Source organism: Corvus cornix, chromosome 24 (assembly GCF_000738735.6).
Source record: "Corvus cornix cornix isolate S_Up_H32 chromosome 24, ASM73873v5, whole genome shotgun sequence".
NCBI classification, from domain to species: domain Eukaryota; kingdom Metazoa; phylum Chordata; class Aves; order Passeriformes; family Corvidae; genus Corvus; species Corvus cornix.
Window position 1 is genome coordinate 6642372 of NC_046353.1, and position 15260 is coordinate 6657631.

Here is a 15260-nt window from a genome sequence, read left to right on the forward strand (position 1 = left end):
AAGAACTGTGTCCAAGGCCTCTGCTACAGCTTTTCAATGTTTAAGGCACTCAGCATATATTTCTACTAAAGTGAAAAATCTATATTTCTATTTCACTTTGGTGTGACTTCATGTATCTCAGCTTGTCCAAAGGTTTTAATTCAACCCCTGTGCTTTGGCTTCCCTCTGGGCCTGAGTCCAGAGGAGCTTTCACTCCAACAGCTGTGGTCAAAATCCATCCTAAAGAATCGATCCCGAGTGCTTGGCAGTCTGTGCCAAAGCATGGAATTAATAGACTTTGATTCCAGCCTGATGTATTTATTTTGCAGGACTAATAGAATTTATCAAAGGAAAAATCTAGTACCCAAATTCAATTCTGGAATTCAATCTGCAGCCTCTGTAATTTGTTTCTCTTGCAGGTCACCCTACCTGAGGGTGCAGTCCAAGAATTGCTTTGGGCTGCAGATATGCTTTGGCATAATTTAAAATAAATTTAGTTTAAAATCCAAACTCTTTCCCAAGTAGTTGTGACAAGCCAACAGACGGCATTTTCTAGGACAGCATCTGGTCTTTCCTTGGTGTCTGAATAATTTAACCAGAATATGGAAGTTCCATATTTAAGGAGCCCATGTTTAAGGAGAAACAGGACGTGCAAGTGCTTCCTGTTCAAAATTGCTAAACCTTCTTGTTTCCTCCTCTCCCTCTCTTCCTCCAGACCTATTGGGAACTGCACAAATCAATATGGAGGAAAATTAATTCTGTCTATTGACCTCTAAAACGACATTCAAGTGGCAATGACTCGAGTTTTGGTCATTTCACTGACATGTGAGAGGAGGAATCTGTGCTTGAGGTCACACCTCAAGAAGAACAGAGAGGAATGACACACAGGAGCAGAAACAGCTTTGAGTTTTACAGGCTGTTAGTTTTAGGTGTTCTGGAAGAGACTTAACCAAACAGTTATTTCCCCTCATAAAACAGCAGCAGCAGCAGCAATACAGTGAACACTAGCCATAATTAGCTGATTCCTGCCCTGGGCTCTATGACTTTATTTATTTCAGATCTGGTCATCCACAAGAAGCATCCACGGAAACTGTGTCACTGTGAGGTCTTTTTCCACATCCTCGTATGTAGGAATTTTAAGATTTCCTGCTGTCCTCTGCCCAGCCCCAGTCCTGAGGCCTGTGGATGTCACAGGCTCTGAGCATGCAGCCAGCACAGGCTGCAAACCAGGCCCGCCCCTGTGGCTCCCAAGGAAGTGCAGGAGGATGGCCAGGGACAGGAACAGCTTGTCACTGCGGAGAGCCTTGGCTCCGCTCACTCCTGCAGGCTGTGCCAGCAGCCACCTGCATCCTGGGAAGGGGAGAACCATGCACAGGATCTTCCACGAGCAGCCAGAGAGAGCAGCAGCCCCAGCTCTCCCCGACCTGCGTTCCAGCAGCTGCTTTAACACTATTCAGGATCCAGGCCCTTGGTTTAGCATCCTGCCTCCTCCTCTCCACAAAGGTCATCAGGATCTGGAAATACCACAAAAGACTCCAGGCATGGTTATACATCAATACCTGTACAGTCCTTCTCACTGCCAGGGAAAGGTCTCGTGGGTTTGGCAGGACATGATGGGAAGAGGGGGAATTAAAGCGAGCCCATGAACAAAGAGAAGAAACTATCTGGAAGTTAAAGTGTTTATTGATGTGTTTAAACTTTGTACATTCCCCACAGACCACACTAAGGAGTTTGCAGGTAAATCTGTGCATAGTGGGAAGAAACACGGAAAGGGGAAGAAAAAATAAAGTCACAGGAAAAATAGAAAAAATACACCACAGGTTACCAGAACCTCCAGATTTAAAAAAGCCGTGAGCATTAACACCAACTATACAAGCATTACAAAGACATGATGGTGAGTGGAACAATTGCCCCTTTTGGTCTTCTTGGGGCCTATGCATCCCATTTCCCTTAAAGCAGGCAGCATCCCTTTCCCAACGTGTCACTCTCTTCCCTCCCCAGCTAAGAGAGCTCTGTGTTTGTCAGCTCCCAAGGTCCCAGTTATTGCAGTGGTTTGTCATTTCTGGCCCAACATCACCCAGAGAGATGCAGCGGCTCAAAAACCTGCGGCTCTTAATTACTTACCATGTTGGTGAGGCAGGAGAGCTGGGGAAATTAGAAAGTAGTAGCGAGAGGGGGCTGTTAATGCCAGGTGAGTACTGAAGGAAACTGGCTGAGAACAGAGGATTTCAATTCAATACCAGAACTTCCAACTCTAGAGCAGAACTGAATCTGGAAGGGGAATGTGCAGACCCCAGTATGCACAAACCATGTTCTAACATTCCACTAGAATAACTATAAACAGAGATGCTAGAAGCCTTTTAACTCCTTGCCTCCAGGGAGTCTTGATTCCTAGAGTCCGAGCTGCTAAGCAGCAGGGTGCACACCACTGGCATATGAGGATGGGTTTTTTTCTTTTTTTTTCTTTTTTTTTTCTCTTTTTCTCTTTTTTTTCTCGTTATAAGGAATTTTGTTAGTTACCATTCCAAATTGCTTCCTTGCTTATGCTGTAACAGCTCCTATCCCTAAATTAATCTCTTTGCAACTCCCAGTGAAATTCACTTTAAAAAAAAAAAGGAAAAAAAGAATACTGTTTTATATATAAAAGCCAAAATGACTGAAGAGCCACAACTGTCTCCTTTTTCAAGGTGGTTTGGTACAAACGACCCTCAATATACAGGTGGTCTATCAGAAAAAAAAAAAATCAACATTTTCCATTTTTATATATATAGAGCTTGTATCAGACAACAGTACAACAGAACTGGTATTTTTCAGATTATTAAAAAAAAAAAGAAAACTACATCTCAGTCAAATATCTGCAATAGATCCATTTTTCCCATTTAAGGAGATTTATATATCATATTGTTATATTATCATTTCTTCACCCATTTAAAAGAATGGAAATTGCAACTCTACAGTAGTAATTATAGTCTTAATGATCCAGGAGTTCTGAATGTAAGATGAAGTCCTCTTGAAGCAACTGTTGGTCAGTAGTTGATCCAAAACACTGGACCACTTTGGCCCTTCACCCCGCACCTTTTCCTATCAGGGCTACTCTATCTTCATCTCTTTTATATCTGCATCTGCTCCAGGTATTTGTAAGTGGGATTCTCATAGCCATGGTTCTGCATCTTGCTCAGATGCCGCTCCTCGGGGGTGAGCATCGGGTCAACCTTTGGAAAAAACACACGAAACTGGTCAAGGAGAAACTTCCAGGATTGATTCCACAGAACAAGAGGCAGCAGACAAGCACTGAGTGAATACCATGGTGAGCAGTAAACAGGGAAAAAAGGTAAACTGCAAAAAGTAGTTTGTTTACTGAAGTTGCTTGTTCAAGAGCTGATGCCTCTTGCCCACCCAATCCCCTGTGGGGATGGTCTCACAAATCTGTCATTGCTCAGCCAACACTGCAAATCAGGGACCCACTGCTCTCATTAAAGAGGTTGTTATGATCTCCTGCATGGGTGGGGCAAAGGGAAAAGCAGCTTTCTCTGGGCTCCATTAAGTTGTCATTAGAAATGTGCAAGGAAGAAGGAGCTGCTCTTTAGCATTTGGCCAATCACAACATCTTAATCGTCAATTAGCCAGGGGGACAAATTGCTATGGACTGACTGACTGACTGCCCTGCTAAAGATATCGCCTGAAAAGCTCATTTACTGCTAAATCCTACCCTGAGCCAGCCAGGGAAGCCTAATTGAATCCTAGTGATAAGCAAATGCAGCTATGGAGTGGCAGGTGCCAGCACGGCACAACGGGAACAAGCGGTGATGGTGTCAGCAGGGACAGGGTTAATTCCTACCCAGCCAGGAGCAGAACTGTCCATGGCCTGGAAGCTCCTGCCATCCTCTACCCCCACACACGACATGTGATTCAACACTGACTATTTTCATCCTTGGTTGTGGAGCTCTTTCTCACCTCCACAATTCCATGGCTGATGGTCCCATACTGCCTCTTCCTCAGCATCACCAAGCTGATGACTATAACAGTAGCTATGGCAACTGCAATCACCAAGAGCCCAATAAGGGCACTGCTGCTGAAGCTGAAGTCATCACGGAGGGAATTGTCGTTATCCTGGAGGGAAGAAAACAGAGCAGGCTGAGGAAGAGCAACGAGGGAGGTGCACTGCTGAACACAAACCTAAGCCATGGCCACTAGTAAGGTCTTTGACCATCTGTGGTATCGAGCTATGACTGATTATACACTAGACAGTGCATATATTTCACCCTTAAGTATTCCACCCCTAAATATTTCACCTCTAAATATTCCATTGAAAGGATAACGAACACAAAATTCTTTCCCCACTCAGTACCTCTGGACAGGCACTGGCCCACATCACTTCCCTATCCCACAAAACACTTTTGCAGTAGGAGTCAGGTTAGTATCTAACATTTGTTCACTGTTTACATCTTTATGAAGAAGGGCTGTACTGTGTTTCACTGTGCATGAGCCCCCAGAGCAGCATCCAGGCACCAAACCCTGAATTCAGTAAAAATGGGAATCAAAATCCAGCTTTAGGAATTTGCCAGTCCCTGGATTCAGCAGCCCCAAACGTACCGGCTCATCCACCAGCCCTCCGACACGCTCCGCGTTGAAAATCATCTCCTTCACATCAAGGGTTTCATCAATTACCTAAAAATGGCCACAAAAGCATTTTATGGAAGGATCCACACAAAACAGGGAGGAGAAGGAAGAGAAAGACGGACAAGAGACCTTTAATGAACACTAGCAAAGGCTCAGGACCACTTACCATCTCTCCCCTGCTCTCAACAGCATGGAATGTTCTCAGCTCTTATACAGCCACCAGAAATAGTATTACAACTAATAACCTCCAGACTACCTCAAACTAAAGCCCCAAAGAAAAAAACAATTAAAAAATAGGTCCTAACTTTGGACCCAGAATTTCTGTCACATAAGATCTAACCTGTGGCTTTAAAACAGTATTGAAAGGAAACTCAAAACCTCACTTTTTAATTTTTTTAAACCCATGGAACGGAGGCCAAGTGGCTGTCACTAGAACCTAGAGAATTCTTAACACTGTGGGTAGAGACAATTCCTGCTGATTTGCTCACTTTCAGAGGAAGGTGAGGCCTCTCCTGCCATGAAAAGTAAGTGGGAACACAGATGGAACACACCAGCACTCGGTGTGTTCAGACAGTGAGCTACCTAGTGAAAGTAAAAGGGACATCAAAGGGTCTCTGCTTGGGAAAAACATTCCTAAATCAGAGAATTCTCAGACTCAGACTGCCAAAGATCTGAAGCTCGCTCCTTCCCTCCCCCTCCCACCCTTCTGATGCTAATCAGTATTAAGAGCCTACAATAGTCACCAAACCGACTCCCCCACACCATATGGATAATGAACACACTGACATTTTGTGAGCAGGAACAAGACATGGAAACAAGCCACTGCTATTAATTAGTGTCCAGAGCAGGTTTAGCTTCACAAAATAAATGTGGAGAGCTCACCACATTTTCATCCACCTTGTTCTTGCTGTTAATCACTTTTTCTTCAGCGCCAATCAGCCCATCCAGCTCAGTCATGCCAGAACCTGCACCAGAAGAGCAAGGAGAGCCCATCAGTCCATAAGAACATTTTGGAAGGGTCACCTACTCTGTGTAGAGCTGCCATGGCTCGTGTGTTTAACTGCACAGACTGCTGAGTATTGACCTGTCCTCATGCTGCTGTGTCAGAAGGCAGCTCACAAGCTACAGTGACAAATGATTAGGAGGGCTGTTAATGAGGGGAAATGAGGTGGCAATGAGAGGACCAGACAGGACTCATCACCAAAATCAGGCTGAGGTGTCAATCCAGACAAACTGCACTGTTAAGTGCTTCTGTTAGATGGCCCCAGACAAGGTGGAACACACACTGAGTGCAGTGACGTCTGCAGGTGTCACCCCTGGTCACCAACACCCCTCTGTGACCCTGCATGAAGTGGACACACATCCATCTGCCAAAAGCCAGCACACAGGGAATGCTGTCAGCATCACCCATTTTGGTGGGATCAGGCACATCAGCAAGTGCCTCGGGAATGAGAATTCCAAGGTCACCCAGAGTGGCTCTGTAATGAGCTGCTGTCCCGTATCTGGCACAAGCCCAGAAACAATAAATCCCAGGGCAAGGGAGAAGCAGAAAACTACACCAGCCTTTGTACCAGAACATTACTACACCATTTCCAGGCTGGAGCCAGCACTGGCTCAGGAGAAGAATATCAATTAACAGAAGGCTCTGCATAAACTGTTTTGATCCAAAGTGTTTATAAATAGATCAGATCAGTAAGAGAGTCTGATGCAAACTGCCCTGACCTGACGGCATGTGAGGAGAACACCAGTGTTCCACTGGTGGCAGGGACAATGTAACAACCTGTGAGGCACCAATACAAAAGCAGGACAGTGAAGCCTCAAACCTGCAGTGGGATCTTTCCAATGATGTGGGGCAAGTTCTACTATAGCACTTCAGGCTTTGCTGGTGACTGCAAAACACCCCCTCTGCACAAACTGCTGAGCTTGCAAGGCTCCCAAGACATGTCAACTGCTGGAATTGGCAGCATGGTCTTTGATGAGATGCAAGGAAAGGCTACTTGGCTCCAAGGCAAGTTTTTACAGTGACAAGCTTTTATTGCCTGAAAATGCCACAGAAGTTACATTTCACTATGAAGCATCTCAGGTTTTAGTGCATCACATTTTTCTTTAGAGGCAGTAATCAGATTCCAAGCACAGCCAAGACTGCCAGTCTGACTTCTCACAACTGTCGAAGCAGGTCATGTTATTATGGAAGTCAATGATTGGGATTTTTGGGAGAGACCAGCCACAAATAGTTTGTACAGAACTACTGGGTCAGCTTTTGGCCTGTGGTTGCTTTACTCCAGCCTCAGGAGCCAGCCCAGCAGTCTCCAGGGCTGAGAGTTCAGCTGCTGCACTGAGCTCTGCTACTTGTCTCAGGGTGCTGTACCAAGTAACAGACCCAGTTCTATGTAGCTCAAAGGCACGGTTTAAATTATATACCTCCCAGGGGAAAAAAACAAAAACAAAAGCACACACCTGCACAAACCCCCCCCAAATCCAAAACTCCCTCGAAGCCCTCGAGCAATTCAATGGAAAGGGAAGGGAGAGAAGGAACACGTGTAGGACAATCATCGTCCCCAGGTCATCAGAGACTCTTTCATTTACCCAGGCAGGAAGAACTAGCACAAATTTAACATCTTCAAGTCAACAAAGCAGCTGTTCAAAAATTTAATAAATAAAAATCAAACTAAAGTCTGTCCCAATTCTTGCCAGAGCAGTCAGCACACTGAATTGGCTATACTGTTCCGCAAGAGGGATGAAGGTGACTTACACTTGTAGAGAAACACAGATAATGAGTATAGTTTCAAGCTATTTAGCCTTCACCGTGTTACAAAACTACGTGTGCTCACATGAAATGGTTATTAGCAAAATCTTTTGCTCTCCTTTGAGATCTACACAGTATATTTGGAACCAAAGGCAGATTAAAGCACTGGGTTTACTCCACACACAGCTCACGTAGCACTACTCTGCAAGAGCCTCCCATTTCTACTCATCTTTCCCTGATTCCATATCAATAACAGAGACATTACTTAATGCTAATATTTCTATGCTTCTCTTAAAGCCCCTTTTTAGCCAGGCACTGAGCTACTACAGAATTAATCCTGAGCTAAGGGAGAAATGGAAAACCACACACACTTTGCTGCTATGGAGAGATGCTACATGTGGGAAGGTGACGCCAAGGAAAGCACAAACATGGAGGAGGAATCTCCTGATTTATCTCTCCCGTACTAGCTGCACTCCGTAAGGACATATAGATGGGAAACAGCCTGTGTCCTGAAGAACACTCATTCCTAGTTCAGTGGCATCATGGGGCATCAAGGACAGGTTCCACAAGAGGCAGAAGAGCCTCTGGACTATTCCCCACAAGCACCGCAGGGTTTAATCTGAGAAGTGTCACACATGGAGAGATGCAAAGCACCACTGGAGACACTGGCCAAGGCCACCCTTCCCAAGGGCTAAGAGCCACTCCAGGCACTCCAAGACCCTAGTGAGCCAATCAGGGAGGAACACACACACAATTAGATGCTCAGACTAGTCGGCTTCTTTGACACTAGGCCTAAACAAGCAAAAGTGAACATTACTGACCTAAGCGAAAGCACAGAAATGAAAATCAAGGTGAGTATGGAACTAAAATGAAGCTATCAAACACACTGAGGAGGTAGGAGAGTGATTGAAAGCACTGTGAGGGAGCAGCTTAGAACCAACCTTTTTTCATTGGATGGTACAAATCCGGCTGAGGATCTAGCAGGAGGGAAAACAAAAACAAAAATAGCAGAGAAAGGAGATTAAGAGAGAAAGGAAAAAAGCCTTGTGCATGATTTCTGACTCAGACCCTGGGAAAAGCTTTTAGTCTACAGCTTTAAGCTCAGGACTCTGTTCAAGCGTTTTAAAAATAAATACACACGCACACACCAGCTGTCAACACCCAATGATACAAAAAAAATAGATATATGTATTAAAAAAAAAAAAGGGAATTCCTGCAGCCCTGCAGCAGGTCACAGCACAAAGATTTAACATTACACAAGAATGTTTTTGTTAAAGACTGAAAATTAATTCCAGAGTCAAGACACGCTGTAAAAACTTAACACTCGCTGCAAAATGAAAAAAGAGGACAATTTTGCAAAGAGAAGAATTAGAAAATCAAGAGAGCAGCACAGCAGACATTCCTCGCAGCACTGCTTCTCCAGTGAGTGAGGGGTCCTGTCAGGGCAACTGCTTTACTCTACATCACCCAAAGGGATGGAGCTTTCTCTGTTCCAGCTGAGCCTACTGTCTAAGGAAAGCCACCAGTGAACCCCATGTTCAGCTCCACATACCTTCACTTTCAGGCAAGGCTGGGAAGGTTTTCACCTGGAACGGGCGGAAAGGTTTGCCATCCAAGGGAATTTCTTCACTCTCCTCAGAGCTCACTCTGACATCCACCTGCGACTCAGAAATGGAGGATGTGAACTGATCCATGTCTGCACGCTGCTCCTGAAGCAGCTCATCTGAAAGGAATAAGAGGAATTATTACACAAACCGCATGAAACCTGGCAGGGACAGAGAGGGGCAGATGGTTTGAACCAGGCTGAGGCAGGGCTGCAGGGGAGCACTGCTCAGGGATGCCAGGTTATTTTATTTTGCATATCTCATCTGGAATTCTCAGTAAAGGCATTGGTTAGAAATACATTCAAATAAGGGCCAAGAGGTTTGATGTGGCAAGAGGTTTTGGCAAGATGGGATTAAACTATAAAGGGAGAAAGCATCTGGGGGTTTTTTACAGATCTTTTTAATCTCCCTTAGAGAGACAGCTTTGCTATTCTGAACACTGTTGATTTTTTTTAAATGGACAGCTAAAATTCTTGGGAACAAGCTATTCTGACTGGTTGTTTTGTAACATCCAGAGAGTACCTTCCCTGAGCCCAAGCACTTGTTGTCGAGGGCACCCCCTCAAAGGAGATAGCAATCTTTTGGGAGCTCAGTGGATATAAAAACTTGGGAATCTTAACACAGCAGCATAGGGGCTGGCACACACACTCACCAATCTCATCCTGGATTTCTTCAGCCACATATGGCACCTTGTAGAGCAGAGACAAGCTTTGATTCATCCGCTCCTCAATCACATGAAGATGTGTCATCACCTGCAGATGTACAAGAGTGTGTTGGAGTGAGCAAAGACTGTCAGTCACTTCACAGTACCAGTTCTTTCCTTGCTCAATAAAATGTCTATTACTGGGGGATCTGCCATGGCAATAGAGCAATAGGGGACAGAGATCCATCCAGTCCAATGGACGGACTGAGGCTCTCACGCTTCACTGGAACTGGCTGTCTGTACACAGTGTATCAGGAGTTTGGGAAACGTTGGGAGTGAGAGAGGATTCAGCTGACTTTCACTGTAACCAGCTCTCCACTGGAAACACTAAAATGCCACCAAAGCTGGTATTTCCCATACATAGTCATAATTCATCTCCTGCAGCAGCTACAAGTGAGTGCTTTATTAAATGGATTATCATTCCTGACTGTTAGAAAAGATACAGGCAAAAGGAGCAGACAGGGTATTTTATCAGCTCTGGTTTCAGAACAAAGGTGCCTTTCAAACCAACTGTGGCATTACATTTGTCCTACACCCACTCACTGGCAGCAGTGTTCTGTAGATACAAAAATGCTGCTAGCAAGGATTTTCTTGCTATTTTCTAAGTCCATGAGAGACTTTTCTCTCTCACAGAAGAGGTAGCAGAGTTATGTAAACAACCAAGCCACCTGCAATCTTGAAAAGTCTTGGTTATATTACAGTAGAAAAATATTTTGACAATGGATGTTTTAGGATTTTAGCCAAACACCCCAAGGGGTGGCTGATCCTTTGTCCAATTAGACTATGAAGAAAAAAAGTCTATAAAAGAGTTTGTAAAATAATTAAATAAATCAATCTTGCTGCACAATTCCTGCCTGCTGGATCTTCTCTCCTCTCCTCCCTATGGCTGCGGGACACGGTGATATACCCTAGGGCCCAGGCCTGCGGTAATATTTGCTGCAGTAATAGTGTTCTCCCTTCCTTTGAGAAATACATTCAAGCTCTGGGCAAGCTCAAATCACTCCTCCCAAGCACATTAAATCCAGCGGTGAAGTCAGGCCTGACCTGAAGAGGGTGCTGCACAATCAGGGATCATGGAGAGCAAGGAAAATATTTATATGGATGGCCAAACATTGCAAAAAGCTAGAGAGTCAGATGGACCTGTTTCACAGTCTGATGTGTGCCTGACCTCTAAGAGCAAGGATGAAAACAATTTAATTTTGCATGTGGCAGCTTGTCAATCAAGGGAATCGACTGAGGAGCCTAAAGTACCTCTGAAAAGTAAAGGGAATGGAAATTGAACAGTACCACCCACATCCCTCGCATGTTGATTTCTTGACACTGCAGCCTTCAGAATGAATTAAGGACTGTTTCAGGTTTAGCTTAAGAACACAGTTCACACACTCCCTCCTGGGCTGTGGCAGCAGCAGAACAAAGCACTGGGCCAGACTGTGCTTGATGTGTCTGAAAACATGAACGTGAATTCCACATGGAGAGCCAAGCACCATCATAACCACCACAGTTGCCACCACTCCTCCTGGGGACGTGCAACTTAACAAGAATCCCACAGGCAGTGGGAGACGAGGAGACATGAGGTGAAGGTTCACTGCCAGCACCCAGAAACAAGGTGGAACCCCATGGAATCTGCCACCTCCCAGTGTGATGTTTGCTTCTGGAAAATCACTGCGCCACCACTCTGCCCCTCACCAGAGGTGACAGCAACAGGCTCCAGTCCCTGTCTGTGGATACAAAAATGCTGCTAGCAAGGATTTTCTTGCTATTTTCTAAGCCCGTGAGAAGACTTTCCTCTCTCACAGAAGAGGCAGCAGAGTTATGTAAACAACCAAGCCACCTGCAACCTTGAAAAGTCTTGGTTATGGTACAGTAGAAAAATATTTTGACAATGGATGTTTTAGGATTTTAGCCAATCACCCCAAGGGGTGGCTGATCCTTTGTCCAATTAGACTATGAAGAAAAAAGTCTATAAAAGAGTTTGTAAAATAATTAAATGAATAAATCTTGCTGCATAATTCCTGCCTGCTGGATCTTCTCTCCTCCTCCTCCCTACGGCTGCAGGACAGGGTGATATACCGTAGGGCATTTTTTAATACCTGTCCTACTGTTAACCCAGGATATTTCCACCTCCTGGTATACAGTTTTTTATGCATTTTTTTTCTCAGTGCCTATTTCTTCCTCTTGGCAGCACTGGATGCGCTCCACTGCACTGTCTCCCTACAGCTCTCCATTCTTTCTTCTTCTTGCTTATCTTTCGTGCATTGCAGAATTCAAAGACACTCCAAAGCAGCACACCAACCACAAACCGGGACGAGGAAAACATTCCTAAAGCTGCAACTGGACAGTGAATTCTCTCTGAACCTGAGAAAGGGCACACCCTTCCAAACAATGTTCAAATGCCATTCTTGATTTGAATTTTCCATCAGCTGGGCCTTTCAGCACATCTTTCCCCATTTTAAAACCAGTGAAAACAAGTATCAGGACATAATTCCAAAACTTTGCAGAGTATCTGCAAGTCCTCTTACAAGTACAATGGCCAGGTCTGAAGTAGCATATTCACATGCACTACCCAGCAGAAAGAAAAGGATTTTCTGGCTGCTCAGAAGTAAAATACAGTGCAATGTTACAACATAAACTCATCAAAAACAGACTTTCTGATAAAGCAAATGACAATGATCAAGTGCTTGGAAAGGGTTACAAATTATACTTTGGAAACCGGGCAGTAACCCTGCAGAGGCACAAGAGAATTCCCACAAACCCCAAATACAGGCACTATGAACAACAAGCCTACAGAAAGAAACACGTAGACACTTGGCAGAAGTGAAGTCTGTTCAAGATAACCAAGTCCCCAGCAAATAATCTCAGGGGTGCTTGATAAAAGGAAACACAGAACTGATACTGACCTAGTTCTAAACCTCTCAACTTCTTAGTGTGACTACAATGTATAAATCAGAGTTTCAATTCTTAATACTGAGTCAGGCACCAAGGGAAACCCTGCAGGGAGTGTATCTGGTGACAGGAAGCAAGCACAGGAGAGACAGAGAGCTCCACAAGGATGAAGGTGCTGTAGTACCCAGCAACGCACAGCTTCCAGAGCCTCCAACAGCCAGGGCTGGGAAACAACGGCTCCCTTGACAGAAACCCCTCATACCTGGGATTTCATCTGCGCAGCCTTCTCCGGATCCACTGCCAGGACGTGCTGGTAGTGGCGGATGGTGTGCAGCCGGTCCTTGTTCTCGGCACGGACATAGCGCTTCAGGGCCTGCAGGATGCGGTGGGGCTGCAGGGTGGCAGCAGGAACAGGTCAAACCACTGGAGTCAACCCAAACCCGCAGCAGAAAACAGCACTTCAGGTGGGAGCCTACTTTGGTGCTGGACAGATCTGTCACCTGCACTCACCCCCAGACATTTTTTTTCTTTTAATTAAGCCTGTTTGACTCAGAACACTTAATTTTAAGTCTGTATGACTCAGAACACCACACCTTATGAACTGTGCCTTATGGACACCAAACAAAGCAGACGTTTTTTTCCCCAGGCAGGAAGGAGACAGAGTCAATTACAGACCCACTGCTAAGTCTGCAGCACCAACTTCCACAATACAGAAGCTTTTCTAGGAACCAACTCCCAGTTTCTGCAAGTCACAGGCAATGTTCTCACCAAGACATTCCCACCTGCCATCCTACCCAGTGCTATCCTACTGGACAAAGTGTTGGGAAGAAACTCACCCGTGGTGGGTCAGCCTGCAAGGCAGCCAGGTAGTTCTCCAGGGCAATGCGACGGCGATCGTTCAGCATGGCTTCCACACGAGCCAGGTGAGTCTCCACCAGCTGCTGCTTCTCACTCGCTGCTTCTTTCTCCAGAGATTTCACCATGGCCTGGAAGTGCTAGAGCAAAGAAAGTAATCTGTGTGAAATGCACCATGTGACCAACAACTCCTGTAACCCTTTAGAACTAACAAAGACTGTCAAACTCTATATGCAACCCATTTATAGTTAGGAGAGAAAGGCATGGAGAAATGCTGATGCAGATTTCATCTCTGCAAATTCAGTGGTGACAATTTGCCTTCTGAACTTCCCTCAGAAGCCATTTCAAAGGTCTGAAGAGGGAAAATGACCTTGCACATAAAGCCCATGTTGGGGTTGGGAGATCCAGGCTGTGCTGAACAACTGACACAATATTAACTCTTGCCCTCGACCCTGCAATATGAAAACAGGATTGATCCCTTCAGCCTGGAGCCATTAATTTGAATTTGCAAAAGTTTACAAAGGTATTGCATAGGGAATTTTCCATCCACATGCCTTCAGATCAAATCTCTCTCTATTCTTTTAGAAATAACCCTCATCTCCAAACAAACCAGAATACTCCAGTAAGTGTTGTGTTTCGACAGAGATAATGACAAATTCTTGGATTTGCACATAGTTCCAAACAATGATTTATATTAAAAAAATGCAGAGAGAAAACTGTGTTCCAGGATAAAATCCAAAGTGGGCTTAAAAGCTGGAGTCAGTCACTTATTTGGATATTGGTTTGAGAGAAATTCACAGAGTTGTCAATGCCAGAAGAGCCTTCCTCTAATGATCCCACACTGCGAATATCCCTGATTAACTTCACAGTCCAACTGAACTCTCCTCGTAAGGCACAAGATTGGCATTTTGGCAGCACACCAGCTTTATCTGCTGTCTAAGCAGTTCTCACTAAGTCTGCCCGAGCAGGAAATGTGTATCCAGAGAGCCAGGGCTGACTCTGAACCAGGCTCTGAGGCCAGCGGTCAGTGCAAAACAGGCCAAAGGTCTGGAATTACAATATGGCTCTGCTGTCGCTACGCTTGAGGGGTGAGATCACTTTCTACTAGTGTGTCTAGGAAAGGACCTGGCATAGTATCAGATCATCTCCAGTTTTAAGAACAAAGCAAGCAATTGAATCAAACCTCCTCTACAAAGCTGCTGTTGACAGAGCAGGAAGGCTGTTCTTGCATCTCAGCTGTCTTTTGGCTCTGATTATTGCAATCTCTCTCAGTAACTTTCCTCTTTAGGTCCTTCCATTCTTACCTGGATCAGAGTCTGCCTTTCTGCCTTGGGGAGATTTACAGCCTGGTGCTCTGCCTCCTCCCATTCTTTTTTCACCTGGACAGGAAAAGGACAGAACACATGAACAAGACACAAATTTGTATCTCATCTTTATGAGCTGATTTGCCTTCACAGGCAGATCCTAGCACAGCCTGGCTTTTTTAAGGCACAAAAGAGCTCTTGTGGGGTTTAAACCTAGCACTTAATCCCTCTGAGCAACAAGCCAAGCTTTGCAGAATCCCAGAAGGGTTTGGGCTGGAAGGGACCTTAAAACTCATCTTGTTCCACTCCCTGCCATGGGCAGGGGACACCTTCTATTAGACCAGATGGCTCCAAGCCCTGTCCAACCTGGCCTTAGACACTTTCAGGTATGAGGAATCCACAGCCTCTCTGGGCAACTTGTGCCAGGACTTCAGCACCCTCTGAGTAAAGAATTTCTTCCCAGCATCTAACCTAATTCCTCTCTCCCAACACTGGATAAATAAAAAACTGACTGCCATGGTGTGGTCATACTGAAAGAAACACAGAGAAGGCTGGAAATTGGAAAG

At 45.0% G+C, this 15260-nt stretch overlaps 1 protein-coding gene across 7 annotated transcripts in view; it reads right to left on the reverse strand.

Annotated features, from left to right (window-relative positions):
• Positions 1-1644: 1644 nt before the first annotated feature.
• Positions 1645-15260, reverse strand: part of APLP2 (amyloid beta precursor like protein 2) — a 48036-nt gene continuing 34420 nt past the window's right edge. For 2 of the 7 annotated variants that reach the window (XM_010403980.3, XM_010403984.3), the window contains 10 exons: positions 14695-14769; positions 13372-13530; positions 12798-12926; positions 9602-9701; positions 8898-9068; positions 8287-8322; positions 5482-5564; positions 4573-4647; positions 3934-4089; positions 1645-3191 (listed from right to left, as the gene is read on the reverse strand). In XM_010403980.3, coding sequence (XP_010402282.1) covers positions 3090-3191; positions 3934-4089; positions 4573-4647; positions 5482-5564; positions 8287-8322; positions 8898-9068; positions 9602-9701; positions 12798-12926; positions 13372-13530; positions 14695-14769 — 1086 coding nt within the window. In that variant the 3' untranslated portion in view covers positions 1645-3089. The remainder of the gene's footprint in view (positions 3192-3933; positions 4090-4572; positions 4648-5481; positions 5565-8286; positions 8323-8897; positions 9069-9601; positions 9702-12797; positions 12927-13371; positions 13531-14694; positions 14770-15260) is intronic. The other 5 variants (XM_010403981.3, XM_019288534.2, XM_010403983.3 and 2 more) reach the window with 5 other exon arrangements.